This window comes from Neomonachus schauinslandi, chromosome 8 (genome assembly GCF_002201575.2).
Source record: "Neomonachus schauinslandi chromosome 8, ASM220157v2, whole genome shotgun sequence".
Lineage (NCBI taxonomy): Eukaryota > Metazoa > Chordata > Mammalia > Carnivora > Phocidae > Neomonachus > Neomonachus schauinslandi.
Window position 1 is genome coordinate 105,486,771 of NC_058410.1, and position 18,329 is coordinate 105,505,099.

The 18,329-nt window shown below is 36.4% G+C and overlaps 1 protein-coding gene across 1 annotated transcript in view; it reads left to right on the plus strand.

Moving 5' to 3' along the window:
- Positions 1 to 18,329, plus strand: part of SUPT3H (SPT3 homolog, SAGA and STAGA complex component) — a 542,078-nt gene that overhangs the window by 459,617 nt on the left and 64,132 nt on the right. The window contains exon 11 of the mRNA XM_021691899.2: positions 4,387 to 4,497. Within this exon, the coding sequence (XP_021547574.1) occupies positions 4,387 to 4,497 (111 nt within the window). The remainder of the gene's footprint in view (positions 1 to 4,386; positions 4,498 to 18,329) is intronic.

Below are 18,329 nucleotides of genomic sequence, written 5' to 3' on the forward strand. Positions count from 1 at the left end.
TGCTCAGACTTCCTTCTGGTATTACTTTCCTATTTTGCTCTACTAAATTTTGTTTTAGCATTTGTTACAGTGCAGGTTGGCTGGTGATGGTTTCTCCTAATTTTCATATTTCTGAAAATATCCTTTCATTTTTATAAGATACGTTCACTGGATGTAAAATTCTGAGTTGGTAGTTTTATTTCAGTACTTTGATGATATTCCCCTGTTTTCTGGCATCCGTTGTTTTAATCATATGTCAGGAGTTTGTATTATTGTTTCTGTGTTTGTAATGTGTTATTTTTCTCTGGATGTTTTCAGGATTGTATCTTTTTTTTGGTTTTCAGCAGTTTGACCATGCTGTCCACAGACATGGTTTTCTTTGTATTTGTCTTGCTTAGGGTTCATTGAGGTTCTTAAATATTGGTTTATGTCTTTTGGGGGAAATTTTCAGCAGTTACTTCCTCAGATATTTTTTCTGCTTCATTCACTGTCTCTCCTCCACTTCAAAGACTCCAAGGCATATTTGTTAGTTACTTTGATGTTGTTCCACAGGTACTTATTTAATTTCTCTTTCAGTCTTTTCCCTCTGTTCTTCAGGATGCATAAGTTCTATTGATATTTCTTCATGTTCCAGACTCCTCTGTCAGTTCCAATCTGCTACACCCATCCAATAATTTTTTCTTTGTTATATCTTATTTTATAGTTTTATAATTTCCATTTGATTTCTTTTTAGTTTTTTTTTATCTGGTTTTTTTGTCATTTATTACAGGTTTATTTTTTTTTATCTTCTTGAGCATAGTTATAATAGCTACTTTAAAATCCTTCTTTGATCAATTAATATCTGGATTATTTTAGTCTCCATTGAGTATAAATCATGCTCTCTTTGAGACTTTGTTAGGCTCAGTGGAGACCAAAATAATGCCTCCTCTCTCAGTCAGTTCTTCCCAGTCAATTTTTTATATTGTTGCATGTCTAGTAATTTTGAATTATATCTTGGACATCATGGGTAATATATGGTAGAGATTTTGTGTTCTGTTATATTCCTATGAAGAATTGTTGGTGTTAATAGTGGTTGGGATGTGGGCATGTGTGTTAAGCAGACAGTTTACTATTCTACACTCAATTCTAAACGTCAAACCCAAACTCCTCTTCATTGACAGCAGCTTAGAATCTCTCTTCAGTTCATTTAGCTTTAACTGGGTTTCTTGGATTCAGTACCACAGAGAAATAGATTTGGGTAAAGTTTGTATGGTGAATTGGGGCTCTCCTTCTTTGATTTTGCCCTTTCTTGGTATTTCCTTCCTCACTTTACACCTACTGTGGGTGCCCTATATTTCTCTGGCCTATATTTCTTAGAGTCTCTAAGCTCATGTGCCCCCTATCTTGACTGGGACCTGCCCTTCTGCTAAAAGAGTAAAAACAGGAAACTCAGCCACTGCCATTCTCTTCTAAATATAGGCATTCCCCTTTCCAGTTTCTGCATAGTTTTGATCAATCTCTATCATTTTCATGTTCTTGTTTTTTAATAATTTGTCTAAAGTGATATTATTATCTAAAACTCAGTTGCTACAATAAGAACGATTTGCCATTACAAGTATCAGAGCCATGCCAAGATATAATTTTATAATGATAGTAAGCAAATTTAAGTTTTAGCCTCATATCTGGTTTCCTCTTCCGTTTACAAAACAACAGAGCTCTGTGTTTATTTATTAAGGGGAAATTTGAACTATAAGGAACTTCTGTACTGTAAAGTAGTTTTAAAGAATTTCAGCTATAGTGCTCCAGCTCACTCAGTAAGTAAAACTAGGGTAACAAAGTGTTACCTAAAAGACCTCTTCAGTGGACTTGCTTACTAAGTATGTAAGAAGTTGTAATTAACCTGATATGATTATGCATACATACATAAAAATTTCAAGAATTCTCAAAGACATATAAAGAATTATTTTTTCTCTTAAATATTTAAACATTTCTCTCCTCATCTTGTTGAACACTATTACATTAAAGTTGTTTTATAGCAAAGATTTCCTGAGTAAGTATTAGCTTAGTTCATATCTGAATTTTTGTAAATTCAAAATCAGTGACATCAGAATAACATCCCACTGTAAAGCTATTATTTCTTTATTTATTCATCCACATCTTTCTACAGACTCTTGCTGTGTGTTTATTTACTCCCATACTTCCACTGTGGTGGTAACACGGTACAATTCATTCTACATAAAATAATAAAGCCTCTATATATCAACTATGTGTCCTAGAAGCCAAGAGATCTAATGTATAGCCATATTCCGATATTGTCACTGTAATCTTGGGCAAGTACTTTGTCTTCATTTTCTCATGGTGTGGGGTTGGAACAGTTTAGAAATCTTGCATTCCTTCCAGATTTAATAATGTATGAATCCTTAAATTTAGTGATTCTCTTGTCTTCGCCTAAAGGACTTCTTCTAGTTTTAATTTCCTTGAAGAAAAGAGTTACAGAGTTTTCCAGTTACATAGAACTACAGTTGTAACAATTAACATCTCAATTAAACTTTGAAATGAGAAAATTAACTGCTAAAATTAACTATACTGTGTACTGTAACCTTTGGCCAAAGAATGGCCCACCTTCATCTGAAAAGACATTCTCCATAAAAAAGGAAACTCTGGAAAAGCGATGTGTACAGCAGTGAGTAGAAGGAAGACACTTGCCTTGCCAGTCAGATTATATATCAACCTTTGTGGTCAGTGAGTGATAAAAGTATTAGTAATAGTAGTACCAGCCTTTCGTTTGCTCTAATCTGAGATATGTGTTACTCTTTAAGAACGAATGTTTCGAGTTTAACAAAAGATCTAGTCCACCATTATGTGGAAAGAATAAGTGGCAGTTATCCAATATTCCAGGTCCTCCTTAAATTTGGATTTCACTGGCAAGAGAAAGGCTGAGAAAGGATAGGACGATTTAACTTGCCAACAATTTTTTTTAAAAAGTCCAGACAGGTACGAACATTTGTAAGAGATTCAGCAGTGACAGAAGTTTCAGTATAGCTTCCCTGGACCACGGTTTTATTTACCATCTTTCCCATTCTGAGTGTGCCTGTACTTTAGGATATTCTTTATTTTTAAATTTTCAAAAATGAAACCTACATATTTGACAGAATACTGAGTCCTGTTGTCTAAAGAGTGCTGAAATCTCTGCCGAAATAGACTCTCTATTTCCTTGAGTAAAGTACAGGCTGCCTTGTAAAGTTCTTCCTCAGATGTCAGGTCCTCTTCCTCTTGGCTACATTCATACACCAATCTGGTGTTCTTTGATAAATTCTTAGATATGAAATTGGGTCAAAATGGTTGTGCATTTTCATTTGATAAGATTTTGCCAAATTACTATTCATAGAAGTCATACTAGTTATACTCCTACAAGGAATTATGAAAGTGGTAATTGTAGTAATTATCAGAAAAACAAATAATCATTATGTGACTATGACTGACTTCTAGAATACAGTTATAGTAATGCACAAACTACTGTTTCTTTCTCTTGATTCTTTAATGTTAATGACTGGCATCTGGTATCCACTGCAGTAGAAAGCAGTTATAATTATTACCCCAATTTTACAGATAAGGAAACTGAAGTGCAGAGATATTACATAACTTGACAGAACTGGTAACTGATAGGATCTAGATCAGGTATTTGGGAAACCAGAGCCTGCAAGTGAGCCACGAGACTATCTTGTTCCTATTGAACATTTTAATTTTTTTTTTTTAAATCATGTTACACACGTTTCTTAAGCTGGTATCCATACTCTCTTTACAAATAGTCTTTCTCTTCCTTGTGTCTTTTTGTACTTTCAAACCTGCCTTTTACACATGAGGCAGATTAAAAGAGAAAGGTTTTATTTTATTTTCTTTTTGCCCTGAGGACACCTAGAAAATTGGGAACCATGTTAAAATGATTGTCTATGACAGCTCCGGTATTATAAATAAATATGTAGCAATTTTATATTTTTCATTTTAAAATTGATGACCCTCCAGTTATTTCAGAAATATGCTCAACAAGCTCCCAAGAAACATTTATAATAATAAATGTTTAAGGGTTTTTTTAAAAACATAGCTTCCTGTGGTTCTGTCTGCAATCCCCCACGACACTTCTCATCTGCACACGAGTGGTTCTATTCTCCTGTACCTTGACGTGCAGGCCTAGTGAAATATTGTGGGCATAAAAATTGCATTTGGTAGGTCTGCTAGAAAGGGGTCACGGAAAAGTCATCTTTGATTTGTTAACGGAGTCTTTTTTTAAATGTCATGTAGGGCAGCAGGGATGTGCATCCTAAAGGGGGGGAACATCCATTTTATAAAAGTTTATTTTCATATTTTATACACTGTAGTTCTGTTGTGTGTTTTTGATTTAGTAACAATTTATGTGTTTTTCTGTCACAGAGCACTGCGGCCTGTGGTGTTGAGGCTCACAGCGATGCCATCCAGCCCTGCCACATCAGAGAGGCCGTTCGACGCTACGGCCACAAGATTGGCCCCCTTTCCCCATTCACAGTATGTAATAACAGAGTTATAAAAAGTTATATTTATAATCTGAAAGAATTTTGATTTTCAAGTGGTCAAATGAAGAAGCAGTGGAATTGTTGAAAGCAATTTGTGGTGACTATAATTTTGTTGTATAAAAGTGGCATAATTCCCTTGGGAAATAAAAGTTAGTCATTTTTGTCTCTTTTTGGAAGGACTTTTTTTTCTACAAAATATTATTTTCTTTCAATTACAAATGATGCTTTTTTTTTTTGCTGGGGCTTATATTTTCTATTTTTCAAAGCTTAGGTTTATAAAACCTTTTTGTCAAATTATATGTCTCCAAATATTGCTAGAAGCACTTTATATTTTAAAATTGGTTAGATTGGCAATACCACTTCTATCAGATGTCCTGCTCCTAAACATACTGAGTTGGAAGAAGAAGAAATGATTTCTTTACTGGCTTTGAAGTAGGCTGAAATGCAGATAGTCTTTCACATCTTCAAATGGTTTTAAAGCTTATAATCAGGGTTTGTTTTTTTTTAAATGGAGAATTAAAGACTTTATATTTCAACAGCCTAAAGAAAGTGTGTGTGTGTGTGTGTGTGTGTGTGTGTGTGTGTTTTAATTAAGTGCTCATCTTGTGGCCCTTTCTAAAAAATCTTCATTCGTGTTAATAGAACTTTCTCCAAGTCTTTCACTGTTTATGAGGCATTGGTTTGATTTTCAGAAAGTGAGGTTGGATTTAAGACTGAGGAACAGCAGAATTTACTGTTTGGTTTCTTCATATTCACTTCTGCTTTACTATACTAAAGCAGAGTATATACGTATAACATCATACATATATACATACACACATACATAAGTGCAACAGAGTATGTGTTTTCTCCTGAGAGTGGATTTTACTGTGATCTCTTGATAGAAATCGTGATTTCTTCTACATTAGATCATCTGGTTTTTTTTCCTGTTTTTTAGTTAAAGGGAATGCTTTCTTTCCATTCTTTATTTTCAGCAGTTAATTGTATGGATTCTCATTGTGACAGCAAGCATGTATCAGCTTTTTATATATGTCTCCAGAAGCTTTTTGTAACGATAACTATTATTCTCACTTTTGTTTAGTATTTAAAATCTGTCTTCTATGAGAACATGATTTCAATACTGCTGATGAAAACAATATATCCTGCATAACTGTTTTTAGATTATTACAATTGAAAAGGCAGAATGAAATCAAGAATCTCTTGTGTTATTTTTTTCTGCACAATACGTGAGACTACTTTTAGTGATGAGCCAAAAGAAAGATGAAATTTAGAAAAATAGGAGATGATTGGAAGAATTTAAAAACCGAAATTGAAAGAACCGTCTTCTAGCAAAGGATTAAATATATCAAGTCCATATTTAAGAGCCAACTAATGACTAAAAGGTTGAGGCAATGGAGTGGAGAGGGAAGGAAAAGGAGGCAGTGTTGATAATAATCTAGAAGTAATTAAAGAGTAGCAAGGGGAAGCTGGATTTTTGAGAGAGAACCTAAAATGGTAACTAAAATAATAGATAAAATTACATAAAGGAACATGTATCTAATATAAGGGAAAAATCTCCCAATCATAAAGTCTTTGATATTTCCTCAAAAGAAGGTGGTGGCTCCTTCATATTTCCATGTTTTTTATACTTGACTACACTGGACAGATCACTTAACCATCTTGGTTGATGACATTGTTTATATGTGTGTGTATGTGTATTCATTCCCTCATGTCTAACTGGTACTCTGTTATTCATGTAAGGTTGCTTTGATAATCTAAGATTGTGGTATATGGTCAGAAAATGCACTTGAAACTAAAGTTCAGATACAATTTAAGCTAATTTTTATCTAATAAACATATAACCAATATGATTTTTTAAGTTAATGATTAATTTAAATAGATCTGGAAAAATAGAACAAATAAACCATGACCCGGAATGTTCACTTAGCCACTACCAGAACACAGCAAATGGTAAAAAAAAATTATCAGAGAGGGGCACCCACTCCTCAGAAAGGACCCACCTTGACAGGTCTGCTTCATTACCTAGACCTATACTAATTTGCCCAGCCTGCAGGACTGAAGGTGCCTACTCTATTTTATATCATGATTAATATGATCGGGGAGATACAGTTTCATGGTATACATTACAATACATAAATCTGCCCCTTTTTTAATTGAAGTATCATTGACACACATTAGTTTCAGGCATACAACATAGTGATTCAACCTCCCTATATATCATGCTCTGCTCACCACAAGTGTAGCTCCCATCTGTCACCATACGACGCTATTATAGTATCATTGACTATATTCCCTAAGCTGTACCTTTCATAAGTCTGCCTTTTAAATTAGTTAAAAATTCTTTTTAAAGTGGGAGAGATTTGCAGACTGTATATCTAATAATATGGCCATCCTTCCCTGGCACCCACATACCTTCAACTTTCTCTAAGGAGGTGCTTCTGATGTTGGGGGATGGTGATGTCCAGTTCCCTGATACCCGCTCCCGGAGATAATACTTCATGCTGCACTAGGGACTCTTTGCTACCTAGGCTTTGAGCTACAACTCGTAGGAAGAGAGGAGGCATGTGGACTGCCTCTATAGTAACCATAGATGGAGACCTAAATTTTCATACAGAAAGGCTGAGCTCAGTTACCTCCAGAATAACATTTCCTGTGTAAACTAAAATACTCATGAACGACTGGTTTATCTATATGAAACATAGAGATTGTCTATGTACCTTGTCATTCCAAATGTAAAGTGCTTGTCTGGTGTAGATATAGATGTGACATCTAATTTAGAATATCCAAACTTGATTCGTATGTAGCAATTGCCAATAATTGGAAATTGATTTGGAGAATTAAAATAACAACCAGTAGGTTGCACAATATTGTCGATATTATTTATCAACAATAAACCAGTAAAAATCTGCTTTTAGTGAGTCATCCTTCTGTCTTCCACCATATTATGACTTTCGGCATAATTTTTTTTTTTAAAGATTTATTTATTTATTTGAGAGAGCGAGAATGAGAGAGAGTACATGAGAGGGGGGAGGGTCAGAGGGAGAAGCAGGCTCCTCGCTGAGCAGGGAGCCCGATGCGGGACTCGATCCCGGGACTCCAGGATCATGACCTGAGCTGAAGGCAGTTGCTTAACCAACTGAGCCACCCAGGCGCCTGACTTTTGGCATAATTTTATACAAAATCACAACTTGATCAATTTCAGAACTACAATTCATGGCATAAAGAATTGTGAGTTCTTCGCCTTGGGAATTAGTTGAAATGATAGAAGAAAAGAATGATTGAAGCCCTGTTAGGTGGAGGTGAGAAGAAGAGCACAGGCTCTTTGCACAGAGTAGCTGGGGGCACAGAGAGGAAAGGGGCGGAGAGCCATAACATCAGCTCCCTGCCTGTGAGGACGTGCGTGTGGTGGAGACACTTGTAAACCACCATCTCCACTCAACCAGTTAGAGCAGGGCTGTGTTTAGCATAATGCTTTTAGTTGGTGATTGCTTTCTTTTCTGTGTTCTCGTTCATTCTCAACCCTATGCAGAAAATTAGAGAAAGTATCATACCTAGAGGATTGAAGTAATTTTTCTGATGTTAAGCTGTTAATGAGATTAAATGATGGAACCAAGGCCCAGCTCCAGAATGGGCTCCCTAAAGCATACTTTTGCAGTTGTCCCCAGCCCTATATACCTGACTTTCTGTATACACATACTGAAAAACATTTTTAAAAACTAATCTTACTTCTTTACCTATTGTTTATTTTTCCTATAATTCTGAAAATCACTTCAGAATCTGTGATTTGTAGTCATTATTTTAGAGTACATATGCATCCTCAGAGGTCCGAAGTGACTTTGACGCTCGTCATCTTATGTTGTCCTTGCACTCAGAGTAGCTGGTATTTGCAGAAGTTATATCGTGTGGTGATTGACTATTGATCCTAGAGCTAAATGACCACGGTTTAGATCCCAATTCTGCCACCTACTAGCTAAGTAGCCTTAAGGAAGTTTCTTAACCTCTCTATGGTTCAGTTTCATCTGTAAAATGGGTGTAATAATAGAACATACCTTATGATAGAATTTAAGGCGTACTGTGAACTTGACATGTGATAAGCTCTTTTTGCTTGTTTTTGTTTCAAATTTTTATTTAAAATCTAGTTAGTTAACATATTGTGTAATACTGGTTTCAGGAATAGAATTTAATGATTCATCACTTACATATAACACCCAGTGCTCATCCCAGCAAGTGCCCTCCTTAATTCCCATCACCCATCTAACCCATCTCCCCAGCCACCACCCCTCCAGCAACCGTCAGTTTGTTCTCTATCGTTAACAGTCTGTTTCCTGGTTTGCCTCTCTTTTTTTTTGTCTGTTTTGTTTCTTAAATTCTACACATGAGTGAAATTATATGATATTTGTCTTTCTCTGACTGACTTGTTTCACTTAGCATAATCCACTCTGGCGCTATCCACGTTGTTGCAAATGGCAAGATTTCATTCTTTTTGATGTCTGAGTAATATTCTATTGTGTATATAGACCACATCTTCTTTATCCATTCATCAATCGATCAACATTTGGGCTCTTTCCATAATTTAGCTGTTACTGATGATGCTTCTATAAACATCACAGTGCATGTGTCCCTTGGAATCAGTATTTTTGTATCTATTGGGTAAATACCTAGTAGTGCAATTGCTGGATCATAGGGTAATTCTATTTTTAACTTTTTGAGGAACCTCCATGATGTTTTCCAGAGTGGCTGCACCAGTTTGTATTCCCACCATCAGTATAAGAAGGTTCCCCTTTCTCTGCATCCTTGCCAACATCTGCTGTTTCCCGTGGTGCTGATTTTAGCGATTCTGACCTGTGTGAGGTGGTATCTCATTGTGGTTTTGATTTGCATTTACCTAATGATGAGTGATGTTGAGAATCTTTTCATGTGTCTGTTGGCCGTCTGGATATCATCTTTGGAAAAATATCTATTCATGTCTTCTGCCCATTTCTTAACTGGATAATTTGTTTTTTTTGGGTGACATGTGATAAGCTCTTAATAAATTGTACTAATAATATTGGAAGTAGTAGTAGTAGCTGTAGTATATTTTCTAAAAAGTCTCAAATAGGAATACAAACAGACTGAAATAGAAGCCACTCCCCCACCACTCAGCCACACGGACACACACAAAAACACAGACTTCCACTTTGTAATCCCAGAAGAAACTAAAACTTGAATAATAATGTGATTTCTTATCAGACTAATGGTTTTTACCATTAAAATTTAATTATCATTTAAAGATGATTGTTCCTGAGAATAAATGTGTTCATTTTTACGTTGGGGATTGGTAATGGTTGAAGAACATTAATGGATTTTTATCACATTATCACCTTAAAAATAAGGTCTCAGTAACTGAATGTACATAGTTGCCACTCCGTTTTTGCATACTAGCTAGATTTTGCATACTAGCTCTTATGAAACAGAAATCTGAAGGGGGAAAAATGGCATGGTTTATAATGCTTCATCAAATTCAATTTATATAAGTTTATATGTTTGTGTAAGTTATTGAAAAAAATCTCAGACTGATGAGTATATCAAAGTTGGTGATAATTTTTTAAATAAATTATTGCCTCAATTTATCTTTTTCTTGCTCACATCCTTTGAAAAATGCTTCTATCTTCATAAAGGAAGACGTTGGGGGTAAGTTGCTCTCTACCTAGACTTGTTTCTCAGAGTTGAATATCTGGTGTTTTCTTTATGCATCCACACATACATTAGAAAACAGTTCTATCTTCATGAAGAAAGATGTTGTTTGATAGAAGCTTTCTTTTTTTAACATATTATTATGTTCAGTTAGCCAACATATAAGTACATCATTAGTTTTTGATGTAGTGTTCAACAGCTCATTAGTTGAGTATACCACCCGGTGCTCATCACAGCACGTGTCCTCCTTAATACCCATCACATGGTTACCCCATCCCCTCACCCCCCTCCCTTTTGTAACTGTCAGTTTGTTTCCCGGAGTCCAGAGTGTCTCATGGTTTGTTTCCCTCTCTGATTTCTTCCCATTCAGTTTTCCCTCCCTTCCTCTGTGGTTCTCCACGCTATTCCTTATGTTCCACGTATGAGTGAAACCATATAATTGACTTTCTCTGCTTAACTTATTTCACTTAGCATAATCTCCTCCAATCCCATCCATGTTGATGTAAAAGTTGGGTATTCGTCCTTTCTGATGACTGAGTAATATTCCATTATATATATGGACCACATCTTCTTTATCCATTCATCTGTTGAAGGGCATCTCGGCTCCTTCCACAGATATGGACATTGCTACTATTGTGGACATTGCTGCTATGAACATTGGGGTGCATGTGTCCCTTCTTTTCACTACATCTGCATCTTTGGGGTAAACGCCCAGTAGCACAATTGCTGGGTCATAGGATAGCTCTATTTTTAACATCTTGAGGAACCTCCATACTGTTTTCCAGAGTGGCTGTACCAACTTGCATTCCCACCAACAGTGTAAGAGGGTTCCCCTTTCTCCACATCCTCACCAATACTTGTTGTTTCCTGTCTCATTAATTTTTGCCATTCTAACTGGTGTAAGATGGTATCTCATAGTGGTTTTGATTTGCATTTCCCTGATGGCTAGTGATGTTGAACATTTTTTCATGTGTCAGCCATTTGTATGTCTTCTTTGAAGAAGTGTCTGTTCATGCCTCAATTTTTAAATTTTTTTTCATTTTACTGACTTCTTAATTTCTTATTAGTTTTTTCGTTTACTGAAAGTAGCACTGGTATGTTAGAAAATTAAGAAAATATAGAATAGTGAAGGGTAAATAAAACTTAATTTAAGAAGGGTATCAGGGCCCCCCCAATAAAAGGTATAGCAAAAGATTTAAATGAATTGTCCTATCAGAAAATTAATTGGTATTTAATTGTTTGAAGAGTATTTTCTTCTCTCAGCCTAAAAATTGAAATGTTTTGGTAATGGTTTTTTAAAAAATATTCTTGGAATTTACTTGTGCATGTTTAGAAGGAAAAAGCATATAAAATTTTTGTGAATGAAATGTTTTTTTAGGGAAAATACTCCAAAGAGTAACCCAGTGTACTGATAGTTTATCATACAGAAGAAGGTCAGACATGTGTTTTATCTAGATCCTCACTGTTTACAAGCAGTGGGTGGTGCCCATGGTTACTTACTCTGAAGCTCAATCCCAGCTCTCAATGGGAAGTGCTCTAAATGGCTGATATAAAATCAGGTGTATAATTTTGAAAGCCAGAAAAAGGAAACTGTTCACTGGGTGAGATGACATAATCCAGTGTGTAATGCCTAAATCTATTTTAGTTTCTCCTGAGTGATACTCACCTAGAAAACTTTGTTAACCCCTGTGAGCTTGCATGTTATCAGGTGATTTTCTTTTGAACTAGAATAGCGAGACAATAAAGTTGCTTATTTAAGCATGGTCATTAACCTATATAATACCTTCAGTGCATCCCTAGAAGCAAGTTGTTCTTCAGTATCCATTCAGCTGCCTTAAATTGTCAGACAGAGTCACAGTATTTTTTTTCTCTTAATACATTTTTTTAATTTATTAATTAATTTATTTTTTGATGTAGTGTTCCATGATTCATTGTTTGCCTATAACACCCAGTGCTCCATTCAGTTATGTGCCCTCTTTAATACCCATCACCGGGCTAACCCATCCCCACTCCCCTATCCCCTTTAAACCCCTCAGTTTGTTTCTCAGAGTCCACAGTCTTTCATGGTTCATCTCTCCCTCCGATTTCCCTCACTTCATTTTTCCCTTCCTGCTATCTTCTTCTTTTTTTTTTTTCTTTTAACATATAATGTATTATTTGGTTCAGAGGTACAGGTCTGTGATTCATCAGTCTTACACAGTATTTTAAAGCTGGCTAAGACTTGTGAAAGCCAGTGAGTCTCAGCCTCAGAGAAACCTTGCAGTCACCCAAAGGCACCTTGTGAGTGAGGAACAGGGCTGACCCTGGAATCTAACCTCTCCCTCTCAGTCGACTACCCCTCCACTCTGGCCACTGACTTCGATGTGGGGAGATCTCTTATGGGTGCTAGGGATGCTCTCATATCCTTGGTTCTTGAAGACTGTTGGAAACAGACACAGAGCTATGGAAAATGTGAACTTGCCTTTAGGAATTCCTCACATTAGGCTTTGAAAAACAAAAGCGGCATAGCAGATTGCTTTAACTATTTTGATCTAGACGTTCGTGAATAATTCTTACGTCATGATTATATTAGATTTGTCAGCATTTTATTTGTTCAACCTGGAAAATGAAATGTCACAAAATATTAGAATAATTTCCAAATGTAAATACCAAGGATAAATTGGGTAAGAAGTCTTAAATATTTGTGTTTTTGACTGGAAGCAAAAATCTTCTCAATAAATTTTTTGGAAGTTAAATCTATCCTTGGAGCCACATACCTTTTTATAGTTGTGGGCTACTGATTCTGAGAAATAAAGTAACATATTTATCATATAAGAATAACCTAAAAGTTCGTGTTCTCTAGAATACACTGTGAAACTTTTAATGTAGTGGTTTTTAATTTTGAAATAGGGCGGGGGGATTCCAGTGACAAAATTCATTATGTCAAATTATATGAAATTGCAGTTTCTCTAGGTGAAAAACAGTTGACTATCAGAAATTTTATATGGTTCAACTAACACAATGTTCAGTTTAGGATTAGTTAGGGAGAGAATGTTTGAAATGTAGGAATAAAGTCGTTGGAAGAGTTTGGCAGAGAAAATCATTAGAATCTGAAGCAAGTGTTTGTTGATGAGATAATTTATGTACTATTTTAGAAGAAACTTTTCACTTGCTCAAGACACAGCAAGATGAGTGTTAATTATCCCCGCTAGATAGGAAAACTGAGATTTAGAGAAAAATTAAGTAGCTAGCTTAAAGTTACATAGTAGGTACTAGAACTCTATCTGTGGACAGGAATAGTCTGTGGTTCCCTGGGACCATGAGCTTCAGTGAATTCTCACTAATCCTACTCATTAAACTTCCTCTTTGCAGAATGGTCTCTGTTCTTAACTCTTTAAGTGGTCTTATCCTGAAAACATGAGATCATATTTTCTAAACTACATTGTATAGAAGACAAGTGTTCCAAGAGGTATTAAAAGATGTTCCACTAGAAAAGGGCTTCTTCATAAAATATTTCAAAAAATCTGTATATCTAAAAAATCCACTCTTAAAATCTCATTCATTAAGAAAAGTGAAGGTGTTTCAAAAACAAAGTTACAGGTGACATTCTAATATTATATCCTAGCAGTTTTTACTAATGTTCTACACAGGCCTGTAATAGTCTTGCCCCAAAAGAAAAATAGTTAGAATTTTTTGCTTAAAAGTTATTTCATTACATCAAAAACTAATGATGTATGGTAATTAACATAACATAATAAAATAAAATAAAAAGTTATTTCATTAACAATACCTAACAAGTACTCACACTTTTAAACTGGTAATATTTAAAGAAGATTAATATATGGATTTCTAATCCAGGGTAATTCTTCATGGATTTCTGGAAAATATTTTTTAAGGTCTCAATGTCACAAAGAAAATCTTGGTCACCTGACGACCCTCCTCTGACAAATATTTACTTAAAGTTTCAGTGTCAAATTTATTTTGCTTTGCCCATTGAATCCTCATTTGGTGAACTTCATTAATGAAACTGTTTCTGCTGTTGTAAGCATAGCATCATAATTCTGTATCACCAGATAGAGGTGGCACAGTCCCATTATATTGTAAAGCTGTTCAGTTAATTTTTTTAATCATCAGACAGAAAGGGAGGAGAAGTAAAACAAGATCTTCTCTCATTTGAACCCCTCTATCTACGGCAATACCTTAAGTTGGGGCAGCCAGCGAATTTGTTTATAAGGACTTGTCCAGTTCCAATTTGAAAATTCTGCTGTCATTAACAACTAGTTTGTCTCTGCAGTCAATAGTTATTATTCAAACACATTTTGCTTTTTTCTGCCTTCACTTCTATGTCAGCAGTAAAGACCTCGAATTTGGTTCAGCATGCGGTATAGATTCTAAAGTGATGTACTCAAACTTGCACAGCTGTATATGGAATATTTTATCTGGTCTGCTTTAAATATCAAAAAATAAAACTAAGAAGCCCAAATTCCAGGACATGACTTGCTAATCAACAAAACATTTACAAGAAGTTCAAATATAAAACATGAGATGACAGAACTTTATTTTGAGTAGCGCAGAAATCGTAAATGGGCGTTCAAATCAAACATTGTGAGGCTCCTGGAAATCCTTCAAAGAATCCTACTAGAGTTTTCAGGAACACAGCTTGAAAAGGAGAAAACCAGTATTCTCTAACGGGGCAGGGGGACGTGTTCAAAGTAGAAATGAAAGGTGAGAGCCCTAACCAGCCCTGTGTATTTTCTCCAAGTTCGTGTCCTTCAAAGACTTTTAAAAATTGAAGTAGTTCAAGAAGTTAATGCATCTCTATTTATTGTAAAAGGCAGGCTGGATCTTGGATAATGGGGGGAAAATTCAAACATGAATGCAAGAAAAGAGGAATAATCGGGGCGCCTGGGTGGCTCAGTCGTTAAGCGTCTGCCTTCGGCTCAGGTCATGATCCCAGGGTCCTGGGATCGAGCCCCACATCGGGCTCCCTGCTTGGCGGGAAGCCTGCTTCTCCCTCTCCCACTGCCCCTGCTTGTGTTCCCTCTCTCGCGGTCTCTCTCTCTGTCAAAAAATAAATAAAATCTTTAAAAAAAAAAAAAAGAGGAATAATTGACAACAAAGAGAAACTCTTTGAGCAGAATATTCTAAAAGGACCAGATCTTGAGATTTGAATGTGTTATTGTAGTTTCTAGGTTTTTGCAGTCTTCTGAGGGAGTGGAGAGAGAGTGGGAAAATATTTAGCGTGACTCCCCAAAGGAAATTATTCTTTCTTTTAAAAAAAATCACAGGATTCTTTTAACTCATAAATTCATGAAAGCAGCAAAAGGATTAGTTGGGAGGAACTAACCTCAGCTCAGATATTTCTAAACTTAAAAATTATACTCTAAAAATGGCAAGAATCTTCTTTTAAGTCTGTGAATACATAAGAAGATTATATATATTGAGTTAGACGTACAGCTTCAGTAAATTTGTTCATGTTCACCTAGCAAAAATGCTATTTAAATTTTCAATTAATATTTTATATCTGACTGGGTGTGAATATTAGAAAAGAGCACATTGGTTTTATTAAAACACATTGCTTATTGGCCATTGCCAGAAACATCTAACATTCATAAGTGTGTTTTGTTTAAGTGAAACATTTGTGTACTGTTTTATTCATAGTGTGACAAAAATCCCCTCCCACAGCCATGATGAGAGCCTGTTGAACTGGAGATGATTTACTTTTTGATGATTCCTTAAATAGTATTACAGACTTTAGTCTCACAAATATAATCATTGAACTGTCATTTAATTTACTGATGTAGTTGCAGAGTTAATCCCACAACATAATAAGTGGATTGTTTTAAGTGGAAAATTTACACCTTCCCAAAACGAAACTGATACCTAGCTTTTATTGTACCCAACGTGTATTTAAGGTTATATCCAAGGTAGAAAAAGTATGCAGGAAAAAAATAATTATGCCTTGTTTTCCTAACTGGTATTTTAATTATAATTTGATTTAAACCAAATCCCCTAGGCTAAGTAGGCACAGATCAAATATTCCACCCCCACACCCTGCCTCTGCATGACCCCAAGCTGTGAGAAGAGAAAATTCACGGCCCATATGTCAGTCAGATGTTAATTCTTGCCCTGGCACCTGGATAGGCTCTCCCACCTGATTGGAGTGCACTTGCAGTTCTGGGCATATACCCAAAATGTGGAGTAGGCTCTCCAGATCTGGAAATATTTTGGCTGATTAGTTGGCAGAGGTCATGAGGGCAGAGCCCAGTGTCAGGCTCTGAATTTGCCCAGGTGCATTCAAGGTGACAGTTGGGCAGCTGTGCCCCTGATGGAAATACCAGGGAGGGAGTATTTGAGTTGACTCTCTGGCTCCAGAAGTTCACAGCCTGGCCTACAGGTTCCTGTCAATTCCAATTCAAACACTTGTGCAGATTTTATAGTTTCCAGTAGAGAAGTTAGAAACTACGTTTTTGGCTCTGATTTAATTCTTCATTCCTGATCTAACCTAAAACACCTATTCCTGTATTCTAGACTAATTAGGTAAGAGCCGAATAAGTAAGTTATAGCTGACAAGCACTCCTCATCCAAGCAAGCCTTCAGTGTTTTAAAGAGAGAGAGAGAGAGAGAGAGAAGAGAAGGAGAAGAGAAGGGAAGAGAAGAGAAAACTAGCCTGGGCTCTACTGTGCTTTTCTCTGAATCACTGTCTGAAGAAAACAGTGTAATAGGGGTTGATCCTCATGTGGGTAAAATACCCTCAGTTTTCGATGGCAAGCAATATCTTTCACTCACAACCAGCTCACAAATGGTTAAAGTTAAAAAAAAAAAAAAAAAGAATAAGGAGGTAAGACAAGACTCTGTACTAGTACGAGTCCATCTGTCACCCACCACTGCTGGAAAACCAATTCAAAGCACGTGCCTTCCTGCTAGGGTGACAGCATACTTCACATACGTAGGACAGCACTTGCCTTCTGAGTTTGGACAAAGTAAAAACAGTCCATTTGGCAAAATCCATATTTGTACAATTGAACTACTCACCATTGAGAAGTAGAAGGACCAGTGTTAACATGTTCTCAGACCCCTACAGCTCTGATAGCTCCATTTATTAATTCAATAAACACTTCCCAAGTTTTGTGTTAGAAATCTGTTGAAGTGGGGGTGTGGAACATGGAGGTAACTGGGTGTTCCAACACAGCGAAGGAGATGTGCATGTGACTGGTGTTGCAACTGGAAGTTTGGACAAAGTGCTTCAGGTACAGAGAGGGAGAGCACAATCTGCCTGAGGAAGTTAGGGAAGCTTTGTGGGGCCATTAACCTTTGAACCAAGCTTATGAAACAGAGCTAAGAGAAATTAGTAAGAATTTTGAAAAGATAATTCAGGCAGAAAAAAGAGCAGGGGGGCGCCTGAGTGGCTCGGTCAGTTAAGCGTCTGCCTTCAGCTCAGGTCATGATCTCGGGGTCCTGGGATCGAGTCCCGCATTGGGCTCCCTGCTCAGTGGGGAGTCTGCTTCTCCCTCTCCCTCGGCCGCCCCACCTCCCCGCTTGTACTCTCTCTCAAATGAATAAATAAAATCTTTTTTTTTTTTTAAAGAGCAGGAATAAAATAGGGTATGGGGGGAGGCTAGATGTATGAAAGCAGTCTGACTGTTCAGGCAGAGTTGAGGAACCGAGTCTGGAGTACCTTGAAGGGAGATGAAGCCTCAAAGATGGGGTGGTGACAGTTTGAGGACTTTGAATTCCAAGCCAGTTTAGCTAGACTTTATGATATAGGCCAACACTTACCTAACCGTGCTCTGCAGAAATCCCAGATTATTGTGCAGGCATTGTGCAAGGAAGAAGGCATTTTCTCTAAGTAATACAGATGAATTTTTATCTCTGATATACATTGGGTTCTGAGGAAGATTTTGTTTGGAAAATTTCTTTTTAACAACTGATACGGTCACAAGGGACTATTTGAGAGTTTGGGAGCAAGGGGTTGATATGAACAGATCCATATAGTAGAAAAATAACTCAGATGATGATGTAGAGGAGGGACTAGGGTTAGGGGGTAGAATAGGCACAGAGGCCAACTAGGTATTGTAAGCAAGAAGCCAGAGAAGTCTCTGCTAAGGCAGAACATTAACACCAGAGAAGATAGAATCTATTCAAGAGGTATTTGGCATCAAGAATAAGTAG